General features: G+C 31.8%; 1 protein-coding gene across 1 annotated transcript; it reads right to left on the reverse strand.

Moving 5' to 3' along the window:
• Positions 1-222: 222 nt before the first annotated feature.
• Positions 223-11,734, reverse strand: LOC142636966 (LRR receptor-like serine/threonine-protein kinase IOS1). The gene is made up of 13 exons (XM_075811254.1): positions 11,630-11,734; positions 11,005-11,551; positions 5,419-5,900; positions 5,158-5,296; positions 4,993-5,064; positions 4,845-4,916; positions 2,659-2,739; positions 2,287-2,456; positions 1,959-2,185; positions 1,738-1,864; positions 1,394-1,456; positions 1,116-1,305; positions 223-634 (listed from the first exon to the last, which is right to left on the reverse strand). Exons 1-13 carry the CDS (start codon positions 11,715-11,717, stop codon positions 223-225), a joined length of 2,670 nt encoding a protein of 889 aa, XP_075667369.1. The 5' UTR covers positions 11,718-11,734.
• Between the last annotated feature and the right edge of the window lie 281 nt (positions 11,735-12,015).

Raw genomic sequence — 12,015 nt, forward strand, 5'->3', positions numbered from 1 at the left:
ATTTCCCAAAAAAAAAAAAAAAAAAACTCGGATCAGGACGTCAAATGATAGTGCCCATAGACTATAGTAGTAATTTTTATTTGGAGGATTATAATATTAATGGGTATTAACAGCAGTTTGATGTTCCTAATTGGAAATACAATATGCATTAACAGAAAGTTACCAAAAGCAGAATTGGTTCGATCGAGATCCAAAACGCCAATTTCGATTTTTAGAAACGTTTTACCTTGCTAAAGGATTGAGTTCAGTATGGAGATCCATATTGATCATATCAAATGAATCTTTCAGTTCAACCCCATTGCCCTCCATCTTTTGAGATAATTCGGTTGTCAAACTTTCCTTTAGTTCTGCGACTACCTGACTCATTGTTGGCCTTCTACTGGAAGTTGGAGATACACAAACCACTGCTACTTCAACAGCTTTCCAAACCGAGTTAACATTGAAATCTCCACCCAACCTTGGATCAACAATATTTTGAATGTCCCCTTTAGCAAGCATGAAATTCACCCACTGGCTTATGTGAGTCCTATCTTGGGATCTTCCTATCACAGGTCGATTTGTGATAATCTTCAATAGAACAACTCCAAAGCTGTACACATCACTTTTTTCATTTAACCAGTTCGACTTGTAGTACCTGCAAGTCAACTCATGTTATATTTTCATATTTTTTGCAACATTATTCTTGGGGGTAGGGAAAGTTTGTAATACTACTCTTGATATTGTTTGTTGTGTAATGTTTTGATATTCATTGAATAAACCTAGTTGAATTATTACACACACACACATATATATATATATTGAAGACTATTGACTTTTGATTGATCAATCTCTTTATATATGTCGCAATAGCTGTGGAGGTCTTATAATTTACATGTCATTATTCTCATTTATGTTTTTCATAGATTTTAATTTCTATTTTGTATTTATACCATCCATTAGTATCTTGCCATTCCATATTTTCTTGCAATAGTAGAATATAAAATTCTATACAAACTAAATTATAACAAATACCATAATGTGGCCCTACTATTGATTTCATGATAATGCCTTTTATGATAAGAAACTTTACCAACATAGCTAATTAGAACTCACAACTAAATAATAGAAATACTCACTCAGGGTCCAAGTATCCAGGGGTGCCAACAACATTTGTTGACACATGTGTTTCGCTATCAGTTTGGAAAATCTTTGATAGACCAAAATCACCTAGTTTGGCATTGAACTTTTCATTCAACAAAATGTTTGTGGTCTTCACATCCCTATGGATTATGGGTGGCTTACAACCATGATGCAAATACTCCAAACCTGTTTTACAATCCATTATTAATTATAGAAAAATAATGAAAAGATTAAACATTTTTAAAATATTTATACAAATCATCGTATTGCTAACCTTCAGCTGCATCAATTGCTATTCGAAGTCTTGCTTGCCAACTCAAGATATTTGTATTATGACCTGCATCCGTAAATAATCGCCTTAACTTAGTTGTGTAGTTCAAATAAATTAACCTTGATCGCGTTGTTTAAGAAAATTTTTTGAGGGGAAATTATTTTTATGTTGCTTCAATAAAAATTTGGCTTAAATTATTAACTTGACCCTTCTACTACTGACCAAATTCAATTGTTCCCTATACTATTAGTTGAGTCAATTTAGCCTTCCAGTTTTCAAAAATCAAATCAATATGATTGTTGGGTCTCCATGATATCATTATAAGCTAGTTTTAATTGGGACCAAACCTGACAATTGTGCTTCTAAGTCTCTGTTGGCCATGTACTCATAAACGAGCCCCATGTTGGTTCCTTCGTAGCAATACCCGACAAGGGTAGTCAAGTTTTTATGATGAACCCTCACAAGAAGTTTTACCTGCAACTCAAATCATCCTAACTAATTATTATAATAATCGATATATGGATTGGTGTGTATCGGAGATCAAGAATTCTATGTTATAGATGCTTGCCTCTGCTTGAAATTGTTGATACCCTTGAACTGATGATGATGGAGAGAACGCCTTTACTGCTACATGAATTCCATCCATGCAGCCATAGTAAACTGTTCCAAATCCACCCTTACCAATAATCCTCTCAAAGTTGTTGGTAATTCTTTGGAGATCAGAATATGTTACTTGTCGTTGTATTGACTCCAGTGGCCGATTCTGGACGTTTGGTTCAGAATCTACTAGCGCAACTGCTAAGATCATCATAAGTATATTAGGAACATATATTAGGAGAATTGAAGTTTTCTTTGTTTCCAAGAATGTGTATCTTATATTAATTTAATGTCATAACCTGTAGTCTTATCTTGTTGTTTCCTCCTTGTTAGCCCACACAAGATAGCCGCTATAGTCAATGAGAGGGTAAGCAAACCAACAACTGATGCCAGTATTAAAACGACAATATTTTTCTTCTTTTTCCTTTCACATGGATCCGATGCACAAAGGTTTGAATTTTCTCCCACACTACCCAAAACAAGGTTAATAGCAACAATTGGAGGTAAGCAAGGAATATCATTATCAACGTTATTATTTTAGTGTATGATGACACTAACTGATGCTTTAGGTTTTTGTAGAGAAACTATGTACAGATTTTATTTATTTTTGAAAATTGGAGTGAAATTAAATAATGATATTACAGGTTCATCGCTTTTGACAAAAATCATACCTTAACAATAGTGAACCACTATTCGATCTTTTTATGAGTTCAGCTGGAATAGAACCGTTGAGCTGATTCCGTTCCAAGTTTCTGCAAGGGTAACGTAAATATGACTTTCCCACCTTTTTAACAATGAATAGTATCGAGATGCAGGGTAACACACTCCATTGAAATTTCGAAAAAAAAAAAAGTGAGAGTTTTGGTACTTTTTTATAATTACACTGTTACACCCACTAAAAAAAGAGAGTTACGTGGTCAATTATGAGAACCCTTCTGAAAAATTAGTTAGTTCTATAAAAAAATGTACCATTCTAGATGTAATCCTAATTCCTAAATCAAATATTATTTTACAAAGCGATCTCAAAATATAAACCTATTACTCAACTTTTCTCCTTTCCCATCCGACGGTACAATTTGTCAATTTGGCCAAACAAAATAACGAGAGGGGGAAAAAAGAAAGAAGAGAGGGGAAAATAAATAAATAAATAAATAAGAAGAAGAAGAAGAAGAGAGAGAGAGAGAGAGAAGAAGATGAAGATGAAGATGAAGAAAGGAAAAAAAATGATGAGATGAAAAACGAAAGAAAAAAAAAATAAGGAAACTAGTGTAAGGCACAATATATATTCACTTTAATTTTTGTTGATTATTAAATATTTTATACTTTATGTATCTTTACAAATTTTATAGAATATGAAGTTATTCCTCTATTTTTGAAGTATTTTAATTAAAATTGAATCCTTATATAGTAGTAACCTAATACTTGCTTAAGAATAAAATTATACAGAGCAAAATTATGTTAAAGTTCACTTAAAAATTCTTGCTGCAAATTCTAAATTTTATGATAAAAGAGCTAGATTTTTTAACTTAATTGGTACTTCCATGTGGATTCCAGTTAGCTCAATTGGTAAAATCTCTGATGTTTGTATAAGAAATTTGGAGTTCAATTCCCGCCTACACTAAAAACTAATTGTGATAAAGAGCTATCATCAGCAGCGAAAGCCAAAGGTTGAAACTCTCTCAAAAAAAAAAAAAAAATTGGTACTTCCATATGCATAAAGTGTTTGACATTGAAGGGGAGAAGGGATTCAAGCTATAAGGTTAACGCATAATAATAATAATAATAATAATTGATTTTTGTGGTACTATCCAAATGAAACATATAAAGTTATGTTAACCTAATACTTGCTTAAGAATAAAATTATACAGAGCAAAATTATGTTAAAGTTCACTTAAAAATTCTTACTGCAAATTCTAAATTTTATGATAAAAGAGTTAGATTTTTTAACTTAACTGGTACTTCTATGTGGGTTTCACTTAGCTCAATTGGTAAAATCTCTAATGGTTATATAAGAAATTTGGAGTTCAATTCCCGCCTACACTAAAAACTAATTGTGATAAAGAGCTATCATCATAAGCGAAAGCCAAAGGTTGAAACTCTCTCAACAAAAAAAAGATTGGTACTTTCATATGCATGAAGTGTTTGACATTGAAGGGGAGAAGGGATTCAAGCTATAAGGTTAACGCATAATAATAATAATAATAATAATAATAATAATAATAATAATAATAATAGATTTTTGTGTTACTATCCAAATGAAACATATAAAGTTAGAAGAGCAACATTTGTCTCATTGACAAAGAGCGTATGTGCCCAGCGCATACAAAAGTTTTGCCTACAAAAGGGTACATACCTGTTAATCTCATAACCACTACTTTCCAAAAAATAAAAATTGGAAGTTTTTCACATCAATTCAATTGTGCTTATTTTAATGAGTATGAAATTGGTTTATTCATAGTATAAAAATAAAAAATATATATATAAAATCCATGTATTTATTTTAAGATTTTGTATTCATTTCCAAACAAATCCTAGTACCGATCATCAATTATATCATCAATTATCAATTAAATCAACTTACATCATCAACTAAATCATCAATTAAATCAACTTACAAGACCCCTCAAATACTTTAACTGGGAAAAAGAATATAGTACTGATCTATTAAGCTGTTGTATGATAGTTCCTTGAAATATGAAAATCAGTTACACTTATTATTATTTATCAATAAGTTCGGTTGGAATTGAACCAGATAGTTGGCTTCGTTTTATATTTCTGCAAGGATAGAGTGAATGTGATTTTTCTATTTTTTAACCAAGAACCTTGTAGAATTAGAATAAAACTCCAAATAACTTACAAGACCTCCAAATATTGCAATTGTGACAAAAATTCGGGCACTAATCCGGTTAAGCTATTGTTTGATAAATCCCTGAAATAAGAAAATAATTGATAATTAATATTAGATGTCCTAAATAACTGTGACCTGATTTGGCAATAATACTTACAAATATTTTAACATTACGAGAGTTGAAATGTCAGCAGAAATTGCTCCAGTCAATTCACTCGAGGACAAATTCCTAATTACAATTAGATTTTACAATAAGCTAGTTAGGAGATACTTCAAAAACATGTTTGAAAGCCAAAAATCTTATCTGAATGCCTTAACTTACAAGGATATTACTCTTGGAGCATTATAACCATCATAGCTACAATTTAGGCCTTCCCACGAGTATGCTTGTGGGGAACACGGATCTCCTTGCCAGTTTCTCTTTACTCCATAAGTTGACTTGATCTTTGTTATAGCACCAACTAATATTTTCAAATTGATGATCCAAGTAAGTAAAATTCTATGGTAATTTTGCAAACAAGGATATGACACGAGACATGAGATAATGAAATGCATAGTGAAATGCTGATGTGGAAGAACATACCATCTTCTTGGTCAGTTTCTGATTGCAATAGATTTTTCACTGAATATACCTCAATTGCATTGATGATGGGTGGAAGTGTTGAATTTTCAGTTTTCACGAGTGAAAAATCATATTGTCCTCCATTACTAGTCAATGCATCTTTGCTATACAAAGTGAATGTCCACAAATAATCTGGAACAATAGGTCCATACCAGTGCTCCCCATTTAGTATAACGTTGAATGATCTGGACTGGTTGGCTTTTAGCTTTACAATTTCGGCAAAGTGCATGTAGATATAAAATTTTGAAGTTGCATCCTCTGGCTCCAAGTAAAATTTCAAGGGAGCACTATCAGTAATTGGTGTGGCGGCAGTACTCATGACAACAGATGGTGGCCGATAAGGATTGGAACTTCGGGATTCAATGGTAAGCGAGGTATTAAGACTTGTCCACTCTTCGTAATTATAGGGCCACCAAATGCGATCATAAACATCGTATTTATACCTAAGTAAAACAATATATTTAGCATACTCCAGGAACTAATTGAATTTATATTCTGTTCAAAAGAGATGTAAACTTTGCGAGTAGCTTGAGATCTATAGAAGTAATTATTGAATATTAAATGGATGATAAAAATATGAGAGGAGAAAAACAAAGGACGGAAAAGAATCAATGGGCTTGAGTGCCTATGATGTAACTCAGAACTCGAAACATTGATTTCTAAAATGACTCATACCTCTTTTTTTTCTTTTTTTTTTTTTTCACCGGTGTAGGATCTTTTGGAATTCAGCACTAAATTAGATTTCTTGATGAGATCTTGAAGGGCTTTATATAAGGTTTAAAGTTTAAGGATTTTGGTAATAAAAAATTGAATCTTGAATATATTTGAAGGTTGTTTGGAATTAAAATAATGAATAAAACATAGCTTTAAAGAAAAAAGAAAAAGAAAATGATAAAACATTAGGCAATCATACCTAGGTTATCCTAACAACCACAGTTAGGTTAATGAAGGCAATCATACCCTCAGGTTTTAAAATAAATGTTATGAATTTTGTTAAATTAATCTCATTATTATTGGCCGATATATAGGCTATTAGGAAATCCTTTCGTAGAAAGACTAAATTCCTAAATAACCTATCCCTAAGGAAATTAGGAATACTAAAGATAGGGGTGGCAATTCGTGTTCGCGTGTCGGGTTCGTGTCGTGTCAAGTCATGAGTATTCGACTACATAGGTCAACACTAACTCGACCTGTTTATTAAACGGGTCAAGATTTCTCAACCCTAACACGACCCATTTATTAAACGGGTCAGTCGTGTCGACCTGTTTATCAGATTTTATCAAAATGAAAAATAAAAATTAATGAAAAAACAAACAAATAAATATTTTTAATATAAAATTTAGAACTAACGAGTAACTGCATCACAAATAATCATTCAAAGTTAAAGCATATCCCAATATCACAAATAATCAATCACAATATGTCAAAGAAAATAAATCACAACAACTAATAAGTTTATATACCTAGAGTTTGAAGGGTATATTGGTAAAATATCATTTAATTAAACGGGTCAGACGGGTCAAACAGGTTCTATGTGTTCAACCCTAACCCAACCCATTTATTAAACGGGTTAGTCGTGTCAACCCGAATATGACACGAACCCGTTAAGCCTCAACCCATAACCTGCTAATTTCGTGTCGTGTCGTGTCGTGTCGGGTTCGCGAGTTGTGTCAAATTTTGCCACCCCTAACTAAAGAACCACTAAACCAAATAGGAATAAGACTGAAAGCACAAAATATTACTCATGGGCCTTTACTAAAACTAAGAACAACCCATTCTTGAAATTGGGAAATACTAAATTGTCCCTATTATGGTAAAAGTCTATTAAAATTGATCCTGCCACAAAAAAAAAAAAAAATAAAAATAAATAAATACCGACAATAAAATAAGACTCAATTTTACTTTAAACTGACAGAGGATCTCTCCATTATTCAAAACATCTCACATTGATAATTGAGCACTAGAAACACTGCTTCTTATAAATCTTTAAAGGGGGCTACTCATTACATTCCCCATCATCTCACCACTACTTGGAAAATCTCGACACTAGAAAGAAAGAAGAGTGATAGCGCTCATGAACCTCATAATTGATACGTTGAAACTCATCAACAGTTCAAGAAGGAAAATTCTAGTATTACACAATTGTAAACAATTTTGGTCACAATTCGTCATGTGGCGAGTTGTAGCCAAAATTGTGTACAATTATGCAGTCCTAGCATTGCTCGTTCAAGAATAGTGCCCACCACCTCTTGCTGATGCAATTTGATTATAAAATACATCTTCGATTTCTTCCTCTATATTATAGTTTGATGGCAATCAAAGAATAGATTATATTGTGTGTTTTAGTTACCTCAAACTTGTAAAGTTTCTGATAGTTGAATAAGTGATCTAAGGTTCGATCTTTGCCTACATACAAAACTAATTGGTGTCTTGATCTGATGATAAAGAGTACAATTATCAGAAACAGACGTCATAGGTCGAAACTCTATAAATAAAAAAATAGATTGTGCATAATTTTTGACATTAAGAGCAACCGCATCAATAAGTGTAAATGTTTTCTTCTATTTTACACTTAAAGCCTACTTTTTCTATTGTACACAATCAATTTGCAAAATCACCCGTATCAGGTTATCTATAATACACCATCTTTTATTAAAATAATAATTTTTCACATTTGTTTTTATTATTTCCCTTACACATACACGGCCCCACCACCTAACCAAACACCACTTCTCTGAATACTCTCTCTCTTTCTTTTTCTCTTTCTTCTTTTTACTTACTTCTTTCTTCTTCTCCTTATTTCTTCTTCTACAATTTTCTTCTTCAGCATCTTCTTTTTCTTTTTCTTTTTCTTTTGCTATTCTTTCTTTCTTTCTTTCTTCTTCTTTTTGTTCATTTCTTAAAAAAAAAAAAAAGTTCTTTTTCTTTGTCCCCCTCTCTTTCTCTATCAAATTGGTGCTCTCTTCAAATCTAAAAAAAAAATTCTCTACCAAGCCTCCATGGCTCAATACACTCACTCTCTCTCTCTCTCTCTCTCTCTCTCTCTCTCTCATGGTGGTGGCAAGGTTGGGTTTTGGGTTGATTTGTATTTTTCCAAATGGGTTTTTTGTTGTGTATTTTGAGTTGAATTTGCTTTGAGTTGATTTTAAGTAGGGTTTGTGATGATTTTCATTAATTTTGGGCTGATTGTGTTTGGATTAAATTGATGTTATGATGGGTTGGTTGTGGTGGTGGTGGTTGGTTAGTTGTGATGGTGGATGGATATTGGTGGTCAGCTTCGCCTTCTTCTTCTTCTTCTTGGCATTGCAAAGTGAGTGAGAGAGAGTCTGACAAAGCAAGGGAGAGGAGAGAGAGAAAAAATAATCATATACAAAGCTGATGTGGGTAGTTTTTTAAACAATGTTTTAGACAGACTGATGTGGGTAGTTTTTTAGTGTAAAATTGTATAAAATTTGTAACTTTTTCTATTTTGCACGGACTGGTGTGATTGCTCTAACCATGTCACTAATGCCTATGTCTGATGGTACATAAGCATTGGCACTTATTGATGCAGTACAACTAGAAAAATTAACAATGAAAAAGTAAAGGACAAGACATTGGAGTTAGTACCTAGACTTGCTTAAAGTCAGCACCAAGGGAAAGAAAATGACTAGGATTTGGCACCTATAATTGGCTAGATTTGTCACCTATGGTTGATTGGAGTAGAACATTTAGCTAATATAGGAATACTAGATTAAATAGTCTAAACCCTAATTCTAAGTGGCATAGAAAACCAGAATTGCCTTGTTAAAAATATACTTTAGATAAAATATTAAAATCCCTAATCAAATACTAGGGCTTACAATTGACTTGCAAAATTAATTAAAATAAATATTGTTTTGACTTTCTTGCCTTTGTTATTTTCTTCACAATCTGGTATGAACCGACATTATGTGTGTAAATTTCAAGTTTAAATTATGCATAAAAGATAAGTTTATATATGTAAAGTCAATAGCTAGGTCATCAATAAAATGTTTTAATTTCAAATTTTTATAGTCTAAAGTTATTCATAAAATAATCAAGTTTATGAATCGAATAGTAAATAACATCTAATTGACACCAAATTTAACATGTATGTAAAAAAACATAAATAAAATGCAATCTACTAATTAGATTCTCAAAATAAATCTTAATGTTAAATTTTTAGTTAGAGTTGTAGCCATTAACTACAACCAAGTTTGTAGTCAAGCTGTCCCTTTTTATTTTTTCCTCAAATGTTCATAATATAAAATTCAATTTTTTTGAGTTCTTAGTCCAAAGTAGGATTTCTCTATTTTTTCCGAGTTAACTTAAGATTTCTTTCAGGTTTTTCTAAATAAATTGAAAGTGGTACTCCGCTAGGCATCAAGTTATTTCATTAATAAAATTTTAAAGATTTTTCTTCTTCTTTTTTTGTGATTCAAGGTGTGTCTTTTGTTTTATGAGAGAAATCAAGTTTTCCACGAAGTGAAATTTTGAGGTGATTTAGTTTAGAAAAAGTGAAATTTTACTTTGGAATCAAGTTATGGTGGCGTCAAAGAGAGAAGAAGAAGAGAGAATTGGATTGAAGGAAATAGGAAAGTTGACGAAGGGAAAGGAGAGGATGGGAAACCTCAAAGAAAATCAGGGTTTCCAAAGCATAATATTCCCCGCAAAAAATATTGGAAACCAAAATTAATCTCTATTTAATATGAAAAATTCTTAGGTACTCCTTGAGCATGAATAAATGGTGCTCACTCTTTTCACATTTATGATGAACTTTGCCATGAATTTAATGAGTGAATCTCACTATGAATGTGAGATGAAGGAATACCATTCGTCGTGCTTCGAGAGTACATAGGAATTACTCATTCAATATTTCTTTAGTTGTAAAGTCTTAAAACTTTGTCCTATATAAAATAAATGTTTATTATTTTTCATTCCATTATTCATTTAATGTTGACGTTTAATTTCATTATTTCCAAATTATAATTTTATTGTGTCAAAAATTAGACCAGAGATAATAAAAAACAAAATGACCCACAAGTCACAAAAAAATTAATAATAATAATTTATGGGATATACATAATAAGTTATTAGAGTTTTTTTTTAGAAACATTATCAATGTTTATTATTAAGTAAACATGGCATACGTGAGTTCCAATTAGATTAACTGGCTTGGAATCTTTAATGATTGAATAAAAAATTAGATGTTCAATTTCTGTCTATACTAAAAACTGATTGGTGTCTTAGTCTGATGATAAAATGCTATTATTAAGAGCAGACGTTATAAGTTGAAATTATCGTATTTTAACTATCATCATAAAGTTATTCTAGCTTGTAACTCATCTATATGCATGAATAAATTTAAAAATAAACATATTTTATCATAAAAAATATACATAATCAATTGAACTATTAAAAAAATAAACGTAATTAGATACATATTAAAATTTTTGTCTAAATTTAATACAACTTATGATCATTTTTATTATAATTTTTTATAAAATAGAATATGTGAAAATTTTGAATTAGCCCACAATGACCAACCTGTATTGTGAATTGCTTTCGGAACCAACATCCACGCGCCAAAAGCGTTCTAGTGATCCATCAGTTGTCACATACGTCGAATTGGGCAGTGGCCTTAACTCTATTGCAGATATAAACGGTGTCCCACGTTGCGTGTTTACAAGACACAGTTGTATATAATTTAGAGGTGGTACATGTATCAGCTCCTTGACGAAACCAACGGATACATTCGTCATTTTGATGGTATCCCAAATATTTGCTCCTAGATGAACATCAAATTCTGGTAACTTACTTTCTCCGTCATAATTCCCATAGAAGAAAGTTGCTCGGATCAAATACTTGGTGCCTTGCGTAATCTTTATGCTGTAACAGTTTCGGATTCCTTCAGGAAAGCTTCTGAGACTCCATACTTGTTGTTGAAGATCACCTTTAAATTCAGTTGATATCTGCCTATTTATGCCAGAGTCTATGAATCCCACGTCAGAAATGTAATCTACGCCTGTTCTCCACTCTGTATAGCTCGAATTTTCTGGCAACCCAGTGAACCCACAATCTATGCTTATGAAGTCTGTGACAGAGAAATAACAATATCTTAGCCATAGCCATAACCTAAACCAATAAAATTGCAAGGTTTAGATTATCATACCTGATTGCTCCTGAGCATTAGCCAGAAGAATAAGAGCCAATCCACCAAACAATTCAGAGATGAAATGTTTGAACCTCCCCATCACCATCTAAATTCCTTGTTAGCTATTCCAATAAAGCCATGTTTTCTGCCATCTTATACTATGCATAGGTCCAGTCTTCCAGTCATTGAGAAAAAAAGTAGGCGGAAATCACTTTTTGGCACTTACATTTTCAGTCAATTTTCACTTTCGTCCTGACATTTTATTTTTACTAGATTTAATTCCTATCTTGAAAAACATTTTCCAGTTTGGTTCTTGCCGTTATTCATTTAACAGAATTATCCTACGTGACAAATGGTCTAATGATAAATGCTGATATGTTTATTAAAATAATATTAAAAAAATT

The sequence above is a fragment of the Castanea sativa genome, chromosome 5 (genome assembly GCF_040712315.1).
Source record: "Castanea sativa cultivar Marrone di Chiusa Pesio chromosome 5, ASM4071231v1".
Classification (NCBI taxonomy): Eukaryota; Viridiplantae; Streptophyta; class Magnoliopsida; order Fagales; family Fagaceae; genus Castanea; species Castanea sativa.